Source organism: Adiantum capillus-veneris, chromosome 6 (assembly GCF_014529385.1).
Source record: "Adiantum capillus-veneris isolate H3 chromosome 6, ASM1452938v2, whole genome shotgun sequence".
NCBI lineage: Eukaryota > Viridiplantae > Streptophyta > Polypodiopsida > Polypodiales > Pteridaceae > Adiantum > Adiantum capillus-veneris.
The window spans coordinates 160,334,393-160,359,037 of NC_140936.1; the positions used below are offsets into that span (position 1 = coordinate 160,334,393).

Below are 24,645 nucleotides of genomic sequence, written 5' to 3' on the forward strand. Positions count from 1 at the left end.
ATTTCCGAGGGACAATCAATTTGCTCTTTTTATTAAGGAGTTAGCTTCTCCTTTCTGCTCTTTTGATCAAGGAGTTAGCTGCTCCTATCGGCTGTTTTGATCAAGGAGTTAGCTTCTCCTTTCGTCCAGATCGAAACTCTTGATATTCCGGCGTAGTAAAATTAGCCATCACACCCAGACCGTACTGATCTTCCACGGGTGTCTTGATGCACTAAAATTACATACCCAGGCAATCTCATCCAATTAGGAATATTCAGTGTTTGGCACATCACAATGCAACACAAATGCTCACATATGCATGTTACAAGACATAGAAACATAAAGCCGCCGATGAACACTCCTCCCGCATAACCTAACAAGGTCCGGGCTGGGAGATATTCAACGACTCCCTCATCACTCCTCCCGCATAACCTAAAAAGGTCCGGGCCGGGAGATATAGAGGCCTTTTACAACCAAACGCCCCCCAGACCGCAGCCTGCATCGTTTGGAGGTGCTGAGAGTAACCACTGCTCAGACTTCTTAATACTCCTCCCGCATAACCATCCAGGTCCGGGCCGGGAGTCACACCAACAATTATTTTACAAGCATACAACCAAACACTCCCCAGGCATCGGTCTGCGTCGTTCGGAGGTTTTCAAACATACAACGAAACGCTCCCCAGGCATCGGCCTGCGTCGTTCCGAGATTCAAACAATACCAAAACAGTATTTCTCACTTCTCCACCCAGGAGTAAAATCACCAATCATTGAGACCAGTATCAAACCAGAGTCAAACAATTCAAATCGGCACCAAAACAGGTTCAAAACAGATACCATCCATTTCAAACAAATTCCAAACAGGATCACCAAACAAGCTCAAACAGAACTCAAACTTAAAAAGCAATCTCGACATCAATCGAGCTCGAAAAGTCGACTGACTTTCCATCCTGAAACCTGCACCAAAAATTAGGGTTAGGTTTCTTCCATAAGGTCGTAGCCTAGCACAGCATGGTCCATCAACTCTTGGACAAACAGTGTTTCTTTGGCGGCGATGGTAGTCCCAAGATAGCAATCGCACTCGGTCTCCAAGTTCATCTGCTCGTGAAGAGACATCTACTAGGAGATGTCGAGAAACTTCAAGTTATAATTTGCTAGGGTTTCCATGGCAAGCACCCACTCTGCCAGAAGTTGCACTCCGAAGGAAGATGTCAGAAACCATATAACTTCGGGCAAAAAAATTCTTGAAAACTTGCCAAGTACTTGGAGTATGCTGCTTGGTAGCTGTAGACATCAACGTCTCCATGGCACTACGTCTGAGAAAAACAGTGACTTGAAACAAATCTGGATCCTTCTCTTGCAAGTGATCTTAATTAGCTTATGCCCTGTAAGACACTGCGGTGAAGATGAGAGCGCACCCGATGCGCGATGAAGTAAGGGTGGGAGTGGCTGATATCTCAAATATAATTCAATTCCAATAGCTCTGTCTGCTCTTTTGTAGGACCGGTATGCTTTCAGGAAAGCACACGGCTGATGCTCTGATACCACTGTCACAAGGCGGGCACCACGTACCAATAGAAAAGAACAGACTGAACAACTTTAAGCACTTCAAATAACAACTGAACTGAAATGGAGAGAGAGACGACACGACACGGAGTGGCGAAATTCCACCCCAGAGAGTATTGGCCCCAAACCTTGGCGCCCCTTTCGGTATTTCTTTATATTACTGCTGATTCTCAAAGTACAACAGCCGGGGAGCACCTCCTCTGCAATCTGCGTGCTGAAGAGTCCAGAGAGGGCCCCCAAGGCTCATATTTAAAGGCCCAAAGCCTAAAAGCATCAAATATGAAAAGCTGACCCCAAAAAATCACTTTCCTAAAATTTCGGGATTTTCCTAAAAATCCGCCGCGATTTCCGGGACGTCCGTACAGGTGCCACATCATCATATTTTGATGTGCAAAGTCTTTTGAGTGTGTTCTGCTTTATTTTTAATGCCTTTATGCCACTTGGGACCCCATCGGACGGGATCCCCATAAGTTGGTAGGACTTCTTCTTCTGTTGCTTGTTCTTCTTAGGGTTTCTAGAATTAGGGTTCAGCAGTTAGGGTTTTTGGCAGAAATTAGGGTTTGCAGGTTTTAGGGTTAGGGTTTCCAGAATTAGGGTTCAGCAATTAGGGTTTCTGGCAGAAATTAGGGTTTGCAGGTTTTAGGGTTAGGGTTTCCAGAATTAGGGTTTCAGCAATTAGGGTTACCACGTCCTCACTCTGTGACACTTCTTCTACTGCTTCTTAGGGTTTAGGCCCCTCGGCCGGCATCTGTAAGTTGGCTCCATTCTTTAGGCTTTGATACGTCAGCAGTTTGTTACATATGCCCTATCAACTACCTCATTTTTGTGCTAATTTTTCCGATTTACTGCTTCTTTTAGTGCTAGGCTTCATTATGGCTGAGTCTGCCCTTGATCTCCGGAGTCATGACAGAAACTCAGTACGTTGAACTTTGTGTTGATGTATGCTCGTGTGTGTGTGTGTGTGTGTGTGTGGGGTGTTGTGTTTGGGAGCATATATTAGTACCTAGTTCTACACCCACTATTGGGCACTGACGACGTTAGTGGAGATGTCGTGGTATTTAGTCAATACTATGCATGATGGAGCTGATGGTTATATTGTCTTGTGGGTGACTACCATGGGTCTATACCTTGCACTTTCCTTTATGGGTGAATCTGGGCTTATCCTGGATTCATCTAGGTATATATAAAGATCTTCAGTCTAAACTATGGTCAGGTCACATGGCATTACTCTTCATACAGTTAGCATTCTTCATACAGGCCACCTTGATGTATAATTTGATCGCAAGTACGCAGAAAGAAAAACAGAATTGGATCGCAAGAACGTTGTTCATTCTTCCTCTCTCATTTCTAATGTGCAGGCGAAGATTGAAGAGGATCAGGAGAAGGAGACTCTTTCAGTCTTTTCTTCTCCAAAGCATGACACACAGGATTTGCATGATTATGATACGCATGATGATTTGAATAAGAATGATAAGCATGATGATTTGAATGATAATGACAAGCATAAAGAATTGCATGACAATGACAAGCATGATGATTTGCATGATCTAGATGTGATTTCTCACAAGCATGATGATTTGCATGAAGATGATGTGATTGTTCACAAGGATGATGGTTTAGTTGATACTTTCTCTAGTGAAGCTAACCTCATTGCAGATTCGATCAATCACGAAGAACCGATCTTGGCTCTCGAGCCTAGGTCCAAAGAATCCTCACAGGAAGTACTATGTGTTCGTATGATTAGTCAGCACGCATTGATCGAGTGTCTCATTCATGATCGTTTCCTGTATTTTAGTCAGCGTCTTTATGTGATCCCTTTTTCTAGGCATGACATATTGTACGTTGAGCACGTTTCACTCATGAATGAGCACGGATGTATGCGGATTTCTCATGAAAAGTTGAAAAGAATGCATTCAAGGAAGTCACATTCCATGTCTCTTCCTTGGCATGACACAGTCGTAGAAAGAGCACCAAGCAATTGTGATTTGCCACAGTTGATTCATTTAGATTAGAAAGAAAAGATTCGATCTCATTGTTTGTATGTGTTGGATGAATGGGTTGGCACTCCGTCTATTTGTTCATCTACATTGCATGCACAGTCTTTAGAGAAGACGAGATTTTTTCTAATCACTTTACATGGAATAGATATGTTTATGTTCTTGTGTTGGAAGTGGTTTCAGGAATTTTCAACCATGTAGATTCTTGAAGAAGGAAGAAACATGACTCTAGACGAAGTTGAAGCATTGAAGGAGCTACATATGACTGTGTCGCTTTCGGCGCGACCCAAAGAAGCAAGTGTTGCAGACCTTTATGAAGTTCAAGTATCGCACGACCCACACATCAGAGTGGGCCGGCGAAAAGTCCTTTCGAGGATTCCGGATGTTATTGGCGATCTCCCTCGACGCCATACAGTTCGGTACCAGTACCTCACTTTGAAAAGGAGGGGATGTCACGTGACACATCCAACCCTTTTTGTCCGTGGACAAGCTACAGCATGACCAGGGTTCAGTTCAGTCAAGTCTGTAATGGAATTTGCCTATTCAATTTGAGAGTAGCGGAATTTAATGAGAGTACTTTCAAGAAATGATTTTGTGAGCATAGTGGGTTGACATAATTGAAGATAGCAACATAATCATAGCAATTAGTTAACTTGGCATAGACAATACTTTTGCAAGAGAGAGAATTTAGAGAACATGACAACAGTTGAGGATCGGATTTATGTGGAGCCGGTCCCCCCTCCAATAGACATTTGTATTATGATTTCTCCCATAAAGAGAGACTTGTTACAATACATTCTTTGTGTTCCTTGTGACCTAGGTGAAGCAATGAAGATGGAAAGCTTCATGCATCACCATCATAGCATAACCTAAACTTGAAGAAAGCTTTAACTATACTAAGCCTCAGTCCCAAGACCTCAAACACCTTCGAAGGTGGAGAGAGCTAGCAGGGAATGAGGGTAGGGAAGAGGAAGAAGAAACATTTCATACGAGAAAGAGCTAGTTCCTCACTTATCATAACTCTTGTGCTAGCATACATAATAGCATAGTAATGAAGAAGAAATAGAGGGCAAGCTCAAGCATTGAAGCATGGCTCTTGGATGGATTTGCACTCCATAGCCAAGAGTGTTGGTGTAGGCTCTCAACCTCTACTTGCTTGGAGAAAGAGAGGGAGCTCTTGCACTTTGCATAGTACACCATGAGAGTGTTTGTGAGTGTGTGGGTGAGTATACCCCCTAAGCACCCCCCTAGCTTGCTTGGGTCGACCCCCCCTTGTAGCTCATGCTTGAAGCTCATTGGACCCCTCCAGGCCTAGCCAATCACAAGCAGGAGCCATTACAAGCAACAGGGATAGCCTTGGGACAAGTGTCCCCCTTTCCCCTTTGAGAGAGAGGACTTGATAAATGCAAAATCAATTAATTAAATATCCTTTATTATCATTGGACCCCTTGGGTGGCCAACCAATAGGTTTCAGGCACACCATTAGGGCAACATGAGGAGGAACTTGACAAGTGTCCTTGCTGCCTCTTCAAGCTGGGGCTTCCCTTGTGTGTGTGTGTGTGTTTTCTCTCATCCCTCCCCCTTGTAGGCTCGCCCCCCTCCTTGTAGGGATCTTTTTGACTTTGGATGAGCAAGCCCCCTTAGTCATCAAGCATGACTAAGCACTTGAAGTAGGGGGTGTTCCCACAAGCATCTCAGGCAAGCTTCTCAAGGCACCTCAAGCACCTCAAGCATGGAGCCAGTCAAGCACCTCAAGCATCTTAATCAAGCACCTCAAGCAGGACAAGCACCTCAAGCACGACAAGCACCTCGAGTTTGGGCCGGGTTCCCACCTCAAGCTCAGCCCTAGCTTACCTAAGGTCAAAGGACTTTTACACACATTATTGGAGGTCTTCAATGAAGCTAACCCTAAGGTCTTATGCTCCATTGGTTAGCCTTGCTCTTGATAGACCATCTCCCATTTGGGCCCCTTTACTATTGGCCCCGTGTTGAGATAGATCTATAAGCACATATCTATATCTTAACACTTGTTCCCGTTTATTCTCCCACATTAAGTGATCAATTTAATATGAGAAAATCATTTGGGTTGGTTAAATATTAGATTTTATGACAAGTCAGTTTAGAATAGGAAGTGATCTGGCACCTTTGTGAGTCTGTTCGCAGACCGTGCATGTCCGGACACTTAGATAAGATGCATATCCTCTGGTTGCACACAACATGATCATCAGCATTCCCATCAGAATCCATCAGGGGAATTTTCTAGTGCATAAAACCTATTTTCTCTATTTTTGACATTTTTCACTTATTATTTTAAGTGACTTTTGTTGGAAAGTAGGTAGGGCAATTTTGCTAAGTTTATATAAATAAAAACCTAGCAGAAGGGGCAGCAGGAGCACACGCTCAATAGGCAACTTCTCAGCAAAACCCCCAAGAGGCCTAGCGTTTTTGCTCCACAACATCAACCAAGCGTTTTGGACCAGATCAGCCAGCGTTTTTGCACTTGCAGATTCCCGGCGACAGTAGACAGCGGATCAGCCCTAGCGTTAGCAGATTCCCACAGCAACACAACAGATTTCCTAGCGTTAGCAGATTTCCCCGCAAGGTCAGTTTTCAGCCCTAGCGTTTTTGGTTTGCAGATTAACCTCAGCATTTTTGCAGATCATCGCGACAGAGTCAGCCATAGGACCAGTGTTTTCAGTTTTCAGCCTTTAGCACTCGCAAAACAAGTCCCGAACCTCGCAGATCTCACCTTCTTGCAGCAGTTCCTCGCCGCACGGTGGGATCCATTGAAGTTTGCAGTTTCAGCCCGGAAAACGCAGATTTCAGCATCTGCGTTTTCAGCGCTATCGTCATTGCATCGTCGCCATCGACATCGTCCCCGACATAGAGTCAGAATTCAACAGATAAAGATTTGCAGCTTTCAGCCCTTAGCAGTTTCAGGTTTCAGCCCGTCTTGTCGTTGTCCTCATCATCGTCGACATCGTCGGCAAGTCCAAGCATTGTAGAAATTATCAAGTCAAGTACATAAGAAAAGCTAGCGCTAGCACTTTTTGGCAGAAGAGGCAGCAGGAACCGCGTGTTCAACAGGCACCTTCTCAGCAGGACCCCCACAAGACACCTAGCGTTTTTGGAGCAGATACCTAGCGTTTTCTACTGCAGCAACCTAGCTTTTTCAGCATTTCAGATCAGCCAGCGTTTTGCATTTGCAGATCCTCTGGCGACAACAGATAACAGATCAGCCCTAGCTTTAGCAGTTTGCATCAGCAGATCAACACAGAATTCAGCCTAGCGTTTTTGGATCAGCCCGACCACTCAGCGTTTTGCAGATTCATCGTGACAAAACCTTAGTTAGCATCAGCGTTTTCAGTTTTCAACAGTCAGACTGTCACAAAGTGATGACGTAGCGGACAACAAAAACCATAATTTCTGCCAGAAACCCTAAAAAAACCTGCAAACCCTAATTTCTGCCACAAACCCTAATTTCCGGAAATCGCGGAGGTCAACATTTTTTTTTTTTTGGGGGATATTTTTGAGCGACACAAATCTCAGCTTTTGGCCAGAAAAGCATAATTGCTTTTTATTGCTCTCATTGAGAGAGAGAGAGAGAGAGAGAGAGAGAGAGAGAGAGAGAGAGAGAGAGAGAATTTGCTTTTGCTTTCAGAAACTCTCTGTGAGAGAGGGAAAAGAGCTTTTGCTTTCAAGGCTTTTGATTTTGAAGCTTTTGGGGCTCTGCTTTTGGGCATCCCTTGTAACCTTTAAATAAGTGGTGAGGGCTTAACTTCTCAGAGCATCTGGACGCGGAGTCTGTGAGTGAAACCCTAGCCACTCTCTTGTACTTTCATCTGATTAATATAAAAAGAAATACCGAAAGGGTCGGGGCGTCAGTCTTTGGGGCCAATATCTCTAGGCACGGAACTCCGCCAGGCCAGTGTACATCTATTGTGATCTATGACTTGTAGTGGTTATTTGGTGCTGTCGCGGTTGATTCTTGACTTGGAGTGTCCAAGTCTGTTACAGTGGTATCAGAGCACGGCCGATTTCTCTTCTATGGGAAATCGGATCCCCATTTTTTTTTTCCGTGGCACCTATGGCTTCAGGCAATGATCAGTCGACTCCCTCTGCATCTGGAGATGCGGGCAGGGATCAGAACGAAGATTCCGGCACGGAGTATGGCCCGCCTCCGCCTAGGCCTACTCAGGCGGAGCAGCAAGAGATGGAGCGTCGTCAATTGATTGGCGATGCAACAAAGATGATGCTCAATTTTGCCAAGGACCCGAAGATGGCAAAATATATGAATCAGACCTCTTTGGAAGAGGTACAGACGGAGTGGCAGAGAACCACAACACTCCCGAAACCCACTCTCAAGAAACCTTCTACCTCCAAGAAATATACGGAGAAGGAACTGGAGAACGTAGTTGATGCACGGATGCTCAGCTTTTCGACGTGCAAAAGAAAGACAAAAAGCACGGCAAAAAGCAGAAGAAAGGCACTGACTTCCCGGGATATTTGGGTCGTCGGTCGACATTCGACAAGGCAAAGAAACAGAAGAAGCGTGTCAAGTTTGAAGGCTTACCCAGTTCTTCTTCTTCTTCTGACAGTTCTTCTAGCTCTTCAGACTCGAGCGAAGAAGACAGAAAAAGCAAAAAGCGAAGCAAGAAACAAAGCTTTGGAAAGGGCAAGAAAAAGGCAAAGAAGGCTGCATCTCGCCCAGAGATTGACAGTTCTACTGAGGACTCGTCTACAGACAGCTCATATTCCGATGACGGAAACTTTTATGCGAACAAGAAGAATTTTTTTACAAAGCTAACCAGTATGACTTTCTCGAAGATAAAAGCAAGAAAGTCCGAGAGTTTAAGGAAGGTGGCCACTCGATCAAGTTTGATACTTTTTCAGGATACTCAGATGCTTCGAAGGCTTTGTCTTTTATACAGCAGTTTGACATTGCTTTTGCGGGAGGACGCTATTCAGAGCACTCCAAGGTTCGGAGAGCTGCCTCTTACTCTAAGAGGAATGCTTGTACTTGGTGGTACACGCTTCTTTTAAACAAGACTGCGCCAATTAAATGGCTGAAATTTAAGAAGCTTTTTATTTCTTCTTGGTTGACGCAAGAATATGAACGAGATATACGAGCTGCTTGGAACCATCTTCGGATGACCAAGAAAGATACAATCAATGCTTATTGTGAAAGATTCTGGAGCTCTTTTCTACCCGCCTCTTCATTCAAGAAGATCTCGTTCAAAGAACAGATTGAGCGGTTTACCTTGGGGTCTACCTACAAAGATCCGAGATCACTACTTGGAACAGAAGTCAGCTTCTATTCAGGAGTTGATGAGTCATACGAAGCGGGGCTTTGCCATTCACTCTGGCAGTCTGACCTACCCCACAAATGAGGCCATGACACAACGAGCCGAACAGACTTCGGGGAATGAAAGTAGAAAGAAAAAGAGCAACCCAGAGAAAAAGAATGCACTACCCAAGCTTACTCTTGAGGAGAGAGCTCGCTTCATTAGAGAGGGGAAGTGCTTTGGATGCGGGGAACATGGACATATCTTCGCGAAGTGCCCTAAAAAGGCACAAAAAGAACAGAATGATAAGAACGACGACAGGCCTGAGAGTTCAAGAGCAGCTGAGGAACGTGGCAGAAAAGGCAGATAGAAAAGCAAAACTGGTACCACATGGCGTGGGACTTGCACCGAATCAAATGAATGAAAGTACAAACTTTGTCGCTTTTTGGGGCAAAGTGAAGGATCAGGAAGCTCTTTTGAAGGAGCCAAGGCCAACTTCTTTTCACTTGGAATTGGCAGCTCGATTTGGAATTACGCCCGACAGAGTGACGCCACAGGCGGAGGTAGTTCGACTGGCACCCGTATGGGATGTTTCCATTACACCGAGCATTGACAAACTTCGTTTGCAATGACAGGGGTGTTCAGGGCACGCTAGTGACGTTCTACTCGGAATCCCTTGGTACCACCAGAACTACGCCGTGGTTGACTACTGGGCCGAGAAAGCGACTTTGACAAATGAAGGGCTCAGAAATTGTACTTGATGAACTTCAGTTTCTTTACTCATTCTTTTGGGAGACAACTGAACGATGGATAAAGGTTGAATATGTTTTGACCCGATCAAAAGAACGCCAAGATTTTTCTCCACAGTCATGCCGATTGCTTTTCAGAGGGCGTGAAGATCAAACCATTGATCTGATACCTGGAAGCACGCCACCGAACTGGCTACCTTACCGTGTGAGCCGAGTACAGAATGAAAGATTATGAACCCAATGAAAGACCTCTTGGAAAAGGGCCTTGTCCAGCCTAGTACTTCATTGTATTGCTCTCCAGTGTTGTTGGTTTTGAAGAAAGACGGATCTTGGAGAATGTGCATCGATTATAGCACTCTCAACGAAATCACCATCAAGAACAGATTTCCGATTCCTAGGATCGATGATATGCTCGACAGGTTACAGGGATCCTCGTGCTTTAGCAGGATTGACTTGAAGAGTGGATATCATCAGATCAGGATAGCGGCAGGAGATGTCTACAAGACAGCTTTTCGGACGACTTTTGGGTTATTTGAGTTTTTGGTGATGCCTTTTGGCTTGACCAATGCTCTTGCGACATTAACCGGATGATGGACAGGATTTTTCCAGAGTACAGGCTATCTGTTGGCACTTTCTTTGACGACATCATTGTTTTCTCTAAGAATGAGGCAGAACACAGAGATCATCTGCTTCAAGTCTTTCAGGCATTACAAGATCACACGTTAGTGATTAATGCAAAGAAAAGGTGAAATTTTCCTACCAGAGATACACTTTTTGGGACACATTTGTCAGCAGCAGGAGTGCAAATGGACCTGGCCAAGATAGAGACTATTCGTGATTGGCCCGATTTGAGGAATGTCCATGAAGTTAGAAGCTTCTTGGGATTGTGTTCGTACTACAGGCGGTACATACGAAAGTTTGCAGAGGTTGCTTCCCCTTTGCATATCTTGACACAGAAAGAAGTACCTTTCTCGTGGGGATCCACAGAGGTGACTGCCTTTCAGACCTTGAAAGAGAAATTGACTACAGGACCAGATTTGACTTTGCCGGACTTGTAGAAGTCATTTGAAGTATTTTGTGATGCTTATGGTCGTAGTCTGGGTGCGGTCTTGATGCAAGAAGACCATGTCATTGCTTATGAGAGCCGATTGTTCTCTAGGCCGGAGATGACAGCACAGATTTATGAGAAAGAGCTTTTGGCGGTTATCCATGCTCTTACTCAGTGGCGGCACTACCTACTTGGAGCGGATTTGACTGTCTTTACAGACTATCAGACTTTGCGCTACTACTACTTGCCATAGAAGCAGTTTTCGGAAAAGCAGATGCGGTGGGCAAACATCATGTCACAGTTTCACTTCCAGATTGTCCATGTGCATGGATAGAAGAATGTGGTGGCAGATGCTTTGTCTCGGAAGCCGTTGGTTCTGGCTATTTCCGCGATACATATAGGAGCTTCGAGGATATGGTCGATCAGTATGTCACAGATACAACAAATATTTTCACACGGATACAGGATCGGAAGACAGTAGCTGGATACTCCCTTCGGGAAGGCTACTTGATGAAAAAAAGACTATGTTGTGCGCCACATAACCGTTGAGGGCAAAGGTTGTGACTGAATGCCACTGTCCACCTTTTATGGGTCACCGCGGCATTGCTACCACCATGAAGGGGGTAGAGAGATACTTCTTTTGGTCGAGACTCAAAAAGGATGTGGAAGAGTTTGTGCGCAGTTGCTTGGTATGGCAGAAGGTCAAGTTTGACAGGCATAAGGCACAGGGATTGTTACAGCCTTTACCTATACCCACCCACCCCTGGGAAAGTATTGCAATGGATTTCATTTTTGATCTCCCAAGAACACAGAACGATCACGATGATTTTTCGATTACATGGCACGTCTGAGACCATTATCTCCGACAGAGACCCCAGATTTATGAGTTTGTGTTGAAGGCAATTTGGGAGAACATTAGCACGCAGTTGTAGTTCTCGTCATCGTTCCAGTTGCAGAGGTCGGGCAATTTGAGATTGCCAATTCAATGGTTTTAGATTTATTGACGTCTTGTATCTCGGATCAGAAGACTCAATGGGAAAAGAACTTACCTTTGGTGGAATTTGCCTACAATAACAAGATAGACTCTTCGACGGGGAAGACGCCATTTGAGATTGTTGAAAGTGCTGCGAAGGTTCCATCCTTCCTGAGCACAAAAGATTAGATATTTGAAGCAGATGAATATTCGCGAGATTTGGATACGGCTTTTGCCAAGGTTCGCGAGACTTTGCAGGAGTCTCAAGAACGACAGAAAAAGGCAGCGGATCGCCATCGTCGCGACTTGAAACTGAAGGAGGGTGATTGGGTGCTCTTACTTTTGAGAAGGCACGCCTAAGAAGAAAAAGGGAAAGGAGAGGCTTTTTCCAAAGCTTAGTATGCGATACTACGGACCTTTCCAGATAACTGAAAAGATAAATGATGTCTCCTTCCGATTGAAACTGCCAGATACTTGGAGGATTCACAATGCATTGCATGTGAGTCTCTTGAAACCTGTTAAGGGTAATGTGCCTGATGATGGGGAGCGTGATGAGCAACCTGCAGTGGAAGAAAACGAGGAGACCCTTGTTCCCGAAGAGATTTTGGCACATACGGATACGAAGAAAGGTAAAGTCCGAAGGCGGTTCTTGGTTAAGTTCAAGAACTTTCCTGCATTTGATGCGAAGTGGATGGAGGAGGAGGACCTAGCAGATACTCCTCGGATTGTGAAACTTTACCTCAATGTTTTCGTTTAGCGTAGTCTACTCCAAACGGAACCCAGAATTCAGCTTGGCCGGGGATCTGGTGCAGTGGGATGCACAAGAGGGGAGTCATTCCACTCCTTTGTCAACAGATGCCTCGATTTTGATACTAAAGTCACTGATGTCTCTTTGAGCTTCAGGGATACTGAGAGCTGACAGTATTCTGCTGGATGACTTTATGAAATGGAATTCCTGATAATGATACTGATTTGTTCTTAACTTCTTTTGAGTGCAGGAACTGATAGCCAAAATGACTGCAGCATTTTGGTCTGATTGATCTCGAATAGACATGGTTGCAATAGGGGTTAGTCAATCGGACATCGATGAGGTCCCGATTGGACCTAGATGTGATTGCTAGCTACATTGCCGATAAATCATGGTCTAAGATCCGAATGAATGTTGAATGTCATGTGATGTCCTGTGATGTTTGGTGATGTTCTGTGATGTCGTGTGATGTGACTGTCGATTTGGTACATGTGCTAGATGTGTGTCCCTAGTACGTAGGTACTAACAGTCAGTGTCTGCTAAGACGGTTTATGGCTTTTGTCGGTTTTGCAGGCGTAATCGCGGTCGATTACAATGCTTTCAAGAGGGGGGTATGTCACAAAGTGATGACGTGGCGGACAACAAAAACCCTAATTTTTGTTAGAAACCCTAAAAAAACCTACAAACCCTAATTTCTGCCACAAACCCTAATTTCCGGAAATCGCGGAGGTCAACTTTTTTTTTTTTTTTTTTTTGGGGATATTTTTGAGCGACGCAAATCTCAGCTTTTGGCAAGAAAAGCATAATTGCTTTTTATTGCTCTCATTGAGAGAGAGAGAGAGAGAGAGAGAGAGAGAGAGAGAGAGAGAGAGAGAGAGAGAGAGAGAGAGAGAGAGAGAGAGAGAGAGAGAATTTGCTTTTGCTTTCGGAAACTCTCTGTGAGAGAGGGAAAAGAGCTTTTGCTTTCAGGGCTTTTGATTTTGCAGCTTTTGGGGCTTTGCTTTTGGGCATCCCTTGTAACCTTTAAATAAGTGGTGAGGGCTTCACTTCTCAGAGCATCTGGACGCAGAGTCTGAGAGTGAAACCCTAGCCACTCTCGTACTTTGATCTGATTAATATAAAAAGAAATACCGAAAGGGGCGCCAGTCTTTGGGGCCAATATCTCTAGGCAAGGAACTCCGCCGGGCCAGTGTACATCTATTGTGATCTGTGACTTGTTTTGAAGTGGTTATTTGGTGCTGTCGCGGTTGATTCTTGACTTGGAGTGTCCAAGTCTGTTACACAGACACCGCAGTAGAAGTCCCAAACCTCGCAGATCTCACCTTCCCGCAGCAGATCCTCACCGCATGGTCAGATCCATCGAAGCTTGCAGTTTCAGCCTGGAAAACGCATACTTTAGCATCTGCGTTTTCAGCGTGTCGTCGTCGCATCGTCGCCATCGACATCGTCATCGTCATCGACATAGAGTCAGAATTCAACAGATAAAGATTTGCAGATTTTAACCATTAGCGTTTTCAGATTTCAGTCGTCTCGTCGTCATCCTCATCGTCGTCGACATCGTCGGCAAGTCCAAGCATTGTAGAGATTTGTGCAATCAATAGTAGACCGCTCTCGCCACAGAGAGTGGGGCCTTCGGAGGAGGGTTTGACAATATTGTGGTGTCGTATTCTTCTCTCTCGATCTCTCAGTCTCATGCACCTTCATTCAGAGTGTTTATCCACTTTGTTTGTAATCATTTGCACTCTCTCACTAAAGGAACGAAAGGCTCTCCCTTCCATAAGTAAAAGCAACCTTGAGCATAGTTCGGAGCACTCATCTTGAGCAAAGTTCAACATTCACTTCCGCTGCACCTTACAAGAAGGGATCGGATCCTCTGTAGAAGAAGAATCTTTCTGAGCTCTGATACCATTGTTACAGGCTTGGACAGCCTAAGCGAGAAATGAATAGCAACACACGAACATAAACTTTTACTGAACTTTGAGAGAGAGAGAGAGAGAGAGAGAGAGAGAGAGAGAGAGAGAGAGAGAGAGAGAGAGAGAGAGAGAGAGAGAGAGAGAGAGAGAGAGAGAGAGAGAGAGAGAGAGAGAGAGAGAGATGGATGTTGGGTCCACAGGCCCTCTGGCCACCCTTGTACATATTTATTATTCTTTGGGTGTGAACTATCACAAGTTTGGCACCACGTGCGAATAGAAAAGAACTGACTAAACAGACTTTTAGCACTTCAATAACGATCGAACTGAAAAAGAGAGAGAGAGAGAGCACATGTGACATGGAGTGGCGGAATTCCACCCGAGAGAGTATTGGCCCCAAACCTTGGAGCCCCTTTCGGTATTTCTTTATATTGCTTTAACTGAGTGCAATGCAGGTCTGCACCTTCACACTGAAGCATCCCAGAGAACGAGCCCTCTGCACATATTTAAAGGCCCTTGGCCTTGAAAGGCAGATACATGAAAAGCAATCAAACTCAAAAGCATCCGGCCCAAAAGCTCGCACTGACAATCAGCCAGCGTAAATCATGGAAATCCTTACAAGCTGCCTCGTCACAAGCCAGCGCAAAAATTGGAAATCCGTACAAGCTTCCACGTCAGCAATCAATGTGTTTTGCGGGCTGTCTGTACAAGTTGCCACGTCATCATCTTCTAAGCATGTGTCAAGCACGAGGTGCTAATAGAAAAGAACAGATTGAACAAACTTTTAGCACTTTAATAATGACTAAATTGAAAAAAAGAGAGAGAGAGCACACGCGACACGGAGTGGCGGAATACCACCCCAGAGAGTATTGGCCCCAAACCTTGGCGCACCTTTCGGTATATCTTTATATTGCTTCAACGAGTACAATGCCGGTACTCCAATCCTTGCACCTTCACAGTGAAGCATCCCAGAGAATGAGCCCTTTGCACCTATCCTTGGCCGTGAAACACAGTTACATGAAAAGTAGTCAAACTCAAAAGCATCTGGCCCAAAATATGGCGCTGAAAATCAGCCAGCGTAAATCACAGAAATCCGTACGGGCTGCCACGCCAGCAAGTCGGCACAAAAATCGGAAATTTGTACAAGTTGCCACGTCAGCAATCAACGCGTGTTGCGGGCTGTCTGTACAGCTGCCACGTCATCATCTTCTACGCAGTGGGTTTTGCTTTATTTTCTCTCTTTGTCACTTGGGCCCCATCGGACGGGGTCCCATAAGTTGGCATGAACTCTTCTTTAAAAATAGGCCACTCGGCAAGACTTTGTAAGCCGGTAAAACTTCTTCTACTGCTTTAACATCTTCACTTAGGGTTTAGGCCTTTGAGCCGATCTGCAGGTTGCCTCCGTTCTTCAGTGGCTTGACATGTCAGCAGTTTGTGACATGAACCACCCCTAGGGTCACTTTAAGTGACCCTAATAGTGTGTACCCTCATAATAATAAAATATAGCGTTGAATAGTGTGTGTAACAAACTTGGACATGTAACCGACTTGGACACTCCAAGTCGAGATTCTACCGCGACACCACAAGAATTCACTTCAAAACAGTTCCTAATTCACAATTGATTCGACACTAGCCCGACGGAATTCCGTGCCAAGAGATATTGGCCCCAAAGACTGGCGCCCCTTTCGGTATTTCTTTTTGTATTAATCTGCAACTCAAAGTACAAGGGAGTGGTCGGGACTCACTCTTAGACTCTGCATCCAGATGCTCTGAGAAGTGAGAGCCCAACAACTCTTATAAAGGTTTACAAGGGATGCCAAAAGTAGAGCCCCAAAAGCTTTAAAATCAAAAGCCCTCAAAAAGCAAGGCTCTCTCTCTCTCTCTCTCTCTCTCTCTCTCTCTCTCTCTCTCTCTAGCTTTGCTTGTAATTTAAAGCAATCAAAAAGATTCTCTCTCCTCTCTTTCTCCTTGCGTAGCCAAAAGTTGTCCCGTTGCTTTTCTGTACGTTGCTTCCGCAAAAATGCGCCGCAAAACACGGGCGTCCGTACAGCAAGCCACGTCATCAGTCGGGCGTCCGTTCTGCAGGCAGTGCCACGTCAGTATTCGGCCCTTAATGTTCAGGAGCCCAAGCGGGTGTGTTGTGTGTGTACTGTGTAGCCAGCAGCCACGTCACCAATTTGTGACACCTCCCTCTCTTGAAAGCATTGTAATCGCCCTCGATTACGCTTGCAAAACAGACAGAAGCCATAAATTGTCTTAGCAGACACTGACTGTTAGTACTGACGCACTAGGAACACACATCTAGCGCATGTACCAATCGACAGTCACATCACACGACATCACAAGACATCACGTGACAAATCACATTCAACATTCATTCGGATCTGAGACCAATATATATCGACAATGCAATTAGCAATTGTCACAAGGCGGGCACCACGTGCCAATAGAAAAGAACAAATTGAACAGACTTTTAGCACTTAAATAACAACTGAACTGAAAGAGAGAGATCACACGCGACACGTAGTGGCGGAATTCCACCCCAGAGAGTATTGGCCCCAAACCTTGGCGCCCCTTTCGGTATTTCTTTATATTGCATCAATACAGTACAAGCCGGTACTCCAGACTTTGCACCTTCTCTAGGAAACATGCCAGAGAATGAGCCCTAGCCTCATATTTAAAGGCCCTTGGCCTTAAAAGCAATTACAGTGAAAAGCCTTCAAAATTCAAAAGCTCCTGGTCCAAAAAGCAATGTCAAAAGCTGTCAGCTTTTCGTAAATCGCGTTAGTGTTCGTACAGCAGGCCACGTGTCAGCCTGTCACGTCAGGAAATCAGGGTTAGGGTTAGGGTTTTAGCAAAATTAGGGTTTCTAATTTTAGGGTTAGGGTTTCAACAAAATTAGGGTTTCAATAGAATTAGGGTTTCGGACAGAATTAGGATTTTTGATTTTAGGGTTAGGGTTTCATCAAAATTAGGGTTTTTGATTTTAGGGTTAGGGTGTTTGCACGTCAGCAGCTTGTTACAGCAATCACTTTAGATCCACTCAGGGTTTCGGACAGAATTAGGATTTTTGATTTTAGGGTTAGGGTTTCATCAAAATTAGGGTTTTTGATTTTAGGGTTAGGGTTTCTGCACGTCAGCAGTTTGTTACAGCAATCACTTTAGATCTACTCAGGACCTTAGAGATGCCCGATTGACTAATCCCTATTGCAATCATGTCTATCGAGATCATTCAACGCAAAATGCTGGAATCATTTTGTCTATCAGTTCTCGCACTTAAACAAGTCAAGAACAAATCAGTGTCATATTATCGGGAGTTCGAGTTCATAAAGTCATACAACAGAATGCTCTCAGCTCTCAGTATCCCTGAAGCTCAAAGAGACATCAGTGACTCTAGTATCAAAAAATCGAGGCCTGTGTTGACAAAGGAGCGGAGTAACTCCCCTCTTGTGCATACCCACTGCACCAGATATCCGGCCAAGCTGAATTCGGGGTTCCATTTGGAATAGACTATGCTAAACCAAAAGCTTCAAGGTAAAGTTTCACAATTTGAGGAGTATCTGGTAGGTCCTCCTCCTCCATCCACTTCGCATCCAATGCAGGATAGTTCTTGAATTTAACCAAGAACTGCCTTCTCACTTTACCCTTAATCTTTCTGTCCTTATGTGCCAATATCTGTTCTGGAACAAGGATCTCCTCGTTTTCTTCCACTTCGGGTTGCTTATTAGGCTCCCCATCTTCGGGAACATCGCCCTGTAAGACATTGTGGTGAAGACGGGAGCGCACTCGATGCGCGATGAAGTAAGGGTGGGAGTGGCTAATAAGTCCAGGTTGCAGGGCCAAGATACTTCAAATAAAATTCCAAAAGCTCTGCTTTTTTGTAGGACCGGTATGCTTTCAGAAAAGCACACGCCTGATGCTCTAATACCACTGTCACAAGACGGGCACCATGTGTCAATAGAAAAGAACAGACTGAACAGACTTTTAGCACTTCAATAACAACTGAACTGAAAGAGAGACGATACCCGACACGGAGTGGCGGAATTCCACCCCAAAGAGTATTGGCCCCAAAACTTGGCGCCCCTTTCGGTATTTCTTTATATTGCATCATCAAAGTACAAGCCAGTACTCCAGACTCTGCACCTTCTCCAGGAAGCATGCCAGAGAAGGAGCCCTAACCTCATATTTAAAGGCCCTTGGCCTAAAATGCAATTACAGTAAAAAGCCTTCAAACTTAAAAGCATCTGGTTCAAAAGAAGCAAAGCCTAAAAGCTGCCAGCGTAATTCACGAAAATCCTTACAGCCTGCCATGTCATCAGCCAACGCAAAACGCGGAAATTTTCCCTTAGGGTTAGGGTTAGGGTTTTTGCAGTTTTAGGGTTTATGGCAGCAGAATTAGGGTTTGCAGGTTTTAGGTTTAGGGTTTCCAGAATTAGGGTTTCAGCAGTTAGGGTTTTTGGCAGAAATTAGGGTTAGGGTTTCTGCTCTCGGACAACCACGTCATCACTTTGTGACACTTCTTCTGTTACTTGTTCTTCTTAGGGTTTAGGCCCCTCGGCCGGTAGCTCCGTTCTTTAGTAGGTTGACACGTCACCAGTTTGTTACACTGATACCACTTTATGCGATGGGCACCGCGTGGCAACAGAAAAGAATAGACTGTACAAATTTTTAGCACTTCAACAACAACTGAATTGAAAGAGAGAGAGCACACGCGACACAGAGCGGCGGCATTCCATCCTAGAGAGTACTGGCCCCAAACCTTCGTGTCCCTTTCGGTATTTCTTTATATTACTTGAACTCAGTACAATGCCGGCACTCACGCTCTGCACCTTCACACTGAAGCGTGTCAAAGAATGAGCCCTCTGCACATATTTAAAGACCCTTGGCCTTGAAAAGCAGTTACATGAAAAGTAGTCAAACTCGAAAGCAATTGGTCCCAAAAGCACTAATGCTGCCAGCGCGTTTTGTGAAAATCCGTACAGTTGCCACGTCAGCATGTCAGCGCGAAATCCCCACGTCATCAATTTTTAAGCTTTGTGTGTGTCTGTGTGTGTGGCCCCCCTTGAATTTTTAGTTCCTTTAGGTCACTTAGGCCCCATCGAACGGGGTCTTAAAGTGGTGGGAACTCTTCCTTAAAAATAGGCCACTCGGCAAGACTCTGCAAGTTGGTAAAACCTTCTTCTGTTGCTTCTAGGGTTTAGGCTTCTCGGCCGGGATCTGGAGGTTGGCTCCGTTCTTCAGTGGCTTGACACGTCAGCAATTTGTGACACAAAATCAGCCTAGCCTAAATTTAGGAGGTTCCGTCCAATTCTACCACATCATCAGGCTACAACGCAATTCGTGGAAGTCCGTACATCGTGCCATGTCATCAGTGCAATTCGCGGGCGTCCGTACAACTACCATGTCATCACGTTTTTATGCTAGATTTTCGAGTGTGTGTGTTGTCTTGCTTTATTTTAACCGTCTTGTGTCACTAGGGCCCCATGGGACAGGGTCCCATAAGTTGGTGGGAACTCTCCTTTAAACTTAGGCCACACGTCAAGGCTTTGCAAGTTGGTGAGGCTTCTTTGGTTGCTTCTACTACTTCTAGGGTTTAGGCCCTCGACCGGGACCTGCAAGTTGATGTACACAGTTTTAGGTTGGAGGAATCCAACAAGCCACTTCCCGCATTGATTAGATTCTCGCGTGGGCAGATATGTGACAGTTTCACCTAGAAACTAACCCCCGGTCAAACTTATTAATAAATCATTTTTATGATTTATTTTTGAGGAATTTGACAGAAAAATTACCTATAACGGGAGTAGGGACACCCATTGATTATCATCAGAGGAAGTTAGCGCTAATCAGACCCAGCTGTTTCAACAGGCGAGCCTTGGCGTTTTCTGCCCCAAATCAGCCCTAGCGTTTTGGAGTCCATCAGCCAGAACTGCATCCTAGCCCAAGCTTAGCAGATCAGCTACCGTTTTCAGTTTTCAGCCCTTCCTCGCTGGAGGTGTGTGAAAATCTGCCAGCGCCGATGCGGTCCCGTACTTCGGCAGCCCATTGAGTGCTACCTGTGCAATGGCTGATGCTCTTAGTAGGATCTCATAGGTGAAATGGTTTGAATGCAGCGATGGTAAATACCTTGGGTGCAATGACAATGGCATTTTAAGGCTACCACCTCTCTTGTGCAAGAGCATCCCGCCTCCAATCTTCTGTCTTTGTGTTTCGCTCTCTTTTTGTTTCAATTCTTTTGAAGAAGTTATGCTAGTATTGTAGTGCGTTGCAATTCTGTTAGGATATTGTTTATTTTTCTCCATTTTACAGTCATTGGTGATCACTGATTATACACTCAATGCTTGGGTCAGATAACATGCAATGAATAGGGTGAACTTTGGCACTTGCAAGACTCTTTATAATATTCTTATAGCCTATGTCTGATTTTGATTGAATTTTTACAGGTCTTAGAGCCTCATCATAAATACATAGATGATGGATTCAGTGAAGTGCGTGTTTTGGCTAAGGTGTCACTTTTACCCGACAAAGTGCGGATTGCAGCTGGGAGATTACCTGTGGCAATGTCAGCGGGTTCCATTCAGCGCACATTCAGAGATGGCGATGTCAGCAAGCAAGTCTTGGTGGTTGTGACAGCAGGATGGAGTGTTATTTGTTATGACCATAATTTGAACAAGTTATGGGAAACAGATCTGGGGGTATGTTCTGGGTACATAGAATCGTGTAGTTCATCTCTTCACTTCACAAGTACAAATATGGTGGCATGTGATGACCTTGATCAGATATTCATACAGCACCTGTCTGTGTGCCTGCGCACGGGCACAACTTGGCTCTTCTAAAACTTGTATAATTTCCGAGACAGTCTCGTTTGATTATGTTCTTCAGGAAGAATTCCCAGCACATGTCCGACACAAAGAGGTCTCCATCCTGATAACGAACTACACATTGAAGCATGGGGACATGGGGCTTATAATTGTTGGTGGAAGTGTTGATGCTCAACCGCAGGTTTTCCTTGATGACCGAGCACATTAAAGTTTTTCTTTTCCTTTTCTATGCAACTATTGCACCTGTATCAAATCTTCTTTTTTGCATTTTCACAGCTACTTTTAGATCCATTTGAGGAGGAGTTAGTGGCAGAAAAACGAGCACAACGGTTTCGTCATGCAGCTGAAGAGGAGCAGGTTTGGTTTTAGAATCTATTATACTTCCTTCCTTGTATCATTGCTTGTTATACGACAATACAATGGTTTCGTCATGCAGCTGAAGGGAAGCAGGTTTGGTTTTAGCACTTTCTCCCTTGTATCATATCGTGCTTGTTACCATCCCTAAAGCAACATATACAAAAGTTGGGTGCCCTCAGGAGCTCTTCTACTAAAAGTTGACGCCCCTTAAAAGAAGAGTAATCGGCCTCGATTACATCTGAAAAACAGACGTAAAAAAGTGAACCAGCTAAGTAGACAATTACTCTATGTATACATGATTTTGACCACTCAAACCATGCCCTAGAAAAAAGACACCGGTCATTGAACAATCACAATCACATTCACATCATTATCCTCATCGAGAGGTCATACATGAATTGTGATTATTTTAACTTAGCAATCACATCCTGATCACCGCACTGATCTCTAGCGGATGTCTATACTAACGCTCGTCATTTCAAGATTATCATCACCTCTCAGGTGAACCAAGACAAAATGTTGCAGACATTTCATCTTACACATAAATAATTAGACAATTGTAAGAGTACATGAATCAATCAATTTTAAGGAATTTTATCTATAACATATTCATACCATGGAAATCAAGCTATGTACCTGTCATATAAAGTCACTCATCAGAAACCCCAAAATGTCAAGGGCAAATCGATTGACTTTATTCCCATCTAGGTTATCAGCTTGTCAGCACCCCCAAAATGACAAGGACAAATCGGTCGACTTTATTCCCATCAAGGTAATCAGCTTGTCAGCACCCCCAAAATGACAAGGTCAGATTGGTCGACTTTATTCCCATCTAGGTAATCCGTGACAAAAGAATGGAGTGGCTCCCGTCTCGTACAACACGCATTGCACCAGACTGAACCTGCTGATTTGACATGCACTTTTGGAATAGTCGCAGCTGGACCAAAAGCCTCAAGGTAAAACTCTAATATCTAAGGAGTATTTGCTCCATTCACTTTGCATCAAGTTCCTGAACTTGACCAAATACTTGCGAAAACAGCTCACCCTTCACTTTCCTTGTATGCTAGGACTTGCTTAGGAATAAGAATCTCTTCGGTTTCTTCTACCTTTGGTTGCTCCTTTGGCTCCCTGCCCTTTGACGCTTCACCTATGAAAGGTCTGAATAGACTCGCATGAAAAGCGTTGTGAATCTTCCAAGTATTTGGCTACCCTTCACTTCCTTTTCCTTGTGTGCTAGGACTTGCTTAGGAATAAGAATCTCCTTGGTTTCTTCTACCTTTGGTTGTTCCTTGGGCTCCCTCTCCCTGTCCTCTGACACTTCACCTATGAAAGGTCTCAATAGATTCACATGAAAAGCATTGTGAATCTTCCAAGTAATTGGCTACTTTAGTTTTAAGCATGCATCGTCGATCTTTCTTGAGATCTGGAAGGGCCCATAGTATCGTATACTTACCTTAAAAAGCCCCTCCTTATCCTTCTTCTTTCTAAGGCGTGCCTTTCCAAACCTAAGAATCACCCAATGATCTTTCTTCAACATGAGAAGGTGCAGAGGGAAGAGTACCGGCATTGTATGGAGTTCAAGTAATAAAAAGAAATACCGAAAGGGGCGCCAAGGTTTGGGGCCAATACTCTCTGGAGTGGAAGTCCGCCACTACGTGTCGCGTGTGCTCTCTCCCTTTCAGATCAATTGTTATTTGTAGTGCTTAAAGTTGTTCAGTCTGTTCTTTCCCATTGGCACAAGGTGCCCGTCTCCCGTTTCGTGACAGTGGTATCAGAGCTTCAGGCATGTGCTTTTCTGAAAGCATACCGGTCCTACCAAAGAGCAGATAGAGCAAGGTAGCTCGAAACAAATCTTGGATTCTTCTCTTGCAAGTGATCTTTATGGCTTATGCCTTGTAAGACATCACGATGAAGATGGGAGCACACCCAATGCGCGATGAAGTAAGGGTGGCAGTGGCTACTAAGTCCGGGGTCGGGCCATGAAGATTTTTCAAAAAAGTTCGTGCCACAGAAACCCTAGCAGATAAAAACTTGAAATTTCTCGACATCTCTCAGTAGGTGTCTCTTCTTGAGCTGATAACCTTGGAGGTCCGGTGTGATTGCTATGTCTTGGGACTACCATCGCCGCTAGAGGAACATTGTCTGTCCAAGAGCTGATGGACCATGTTGTGGTCGGTTACGACCATATGGAAGGAACCTAACCCTAATTTTTGGTGCAGGTTTCAGGATGTAATGACTAACTTTTGGAGCTCGACTGATGTTAAGATTGCTTTTTAAGTTTGAGTTCTGTTTGATTGATGGCTGGGGATGTAACACCGACAATCTTGCTAGCATATGGATAAAGCTTTTGCACAGGCCTTGCAGTTGGTGGGACACCTCAGCTCGCTCTTCCAGGGCAGTGGCAGAGCGCTGCCATTGTTCCCGAGACGACGGTCTCGTATCTCCAAGTTCTTTACCCTTACATAGGGCAAGATTCCTTCACAATATACCTCGGCAAGGTTGCTCTACATAATATATGGGCTCAGGCCAATCACACCGATCCCATAACAGCCGGGGGAGTGGTCATCTCGACTCACCTCTTCCAAATCCAAAGCCGCCTGTGAGTCGTTTAATTCAAGCCTCAAGGGCACATGATCATCAACCAAACGCTGCTTACCTTGGGATCCCACAACATGGATATTGCCACGGTGGAGCTGTTTTGGCTGGAGCCACCTCAAGTAATGGATTGTACTGCTTTGTTTAGAAAGTGGAAGGTTCGTCTGTCGTGGTTTGAGATATTTTGGTAGTGGCTATTGACCCTGGTTGGCCTGGCATTTACAGGCCTCTGTAGCATATTATGCACACTGTGAATGCATATTTTAGACAGTTTTCCGTTGTCCAAGGGTGGACAGTGGTTGTTGGGAGAGATTTTGAATGGCCAAGTGTTTAGTATATAGAGATTAAGTTGAAGAAATTTGTTTTCGTTGGGTTTCGGAAAATTTAGTAGAGTAGCAAGCAACAATCTATAGCTGCAATGTAATCCAGTAACGGAGGACAGCATAGCTTGTAATGCCAATTGATTTTCGTGCTCTGCCAACACTGGTGTAGTCAACAGTCATAGTTGCACAGCCATTGCTGAGTGTCATGCCCAGGAAAAGACATTGAGGTCAGGTATTACAATGTATTTAGCAGGTTCGTACTGGTGATCTTCTTAGCAGAACTTGTCTGCTTTGAGCAATA

At 44.6% G+C, this 24,645-nt stretch overlaps 1 protein-coding gene across 1 annotated transcript in view; it reads left to right on the forward strand.

The window, feature by feature from the left end:
* The window catches only part of LOC147456609 (FG-GAP repeat-containing protein), a 67,529-nt gene that overhangs the window by 7,484 nt on the left and 35,400 nt on the right, over positions 1 to 24,645 (forward strand). The window contains exons 3-5 of the mRNA XM_086515040.1: positions 20,692 to 20,943; positions 21,131 to 21,250; positions 21,346 to 21,426. Of these exons, the coding sequence (XP_086371166.1) occupies positions 20,692 to 20,943; positions 21,131 to 21,250; positions 21,346 to 21,426 (453 nt within the window). The remainder of the gene's footprint in view (positions 1 to 20,691; positions 20,944 to 21,130; positions 21,251 to 21,345; positions 21,427 to 24,645) is intronic.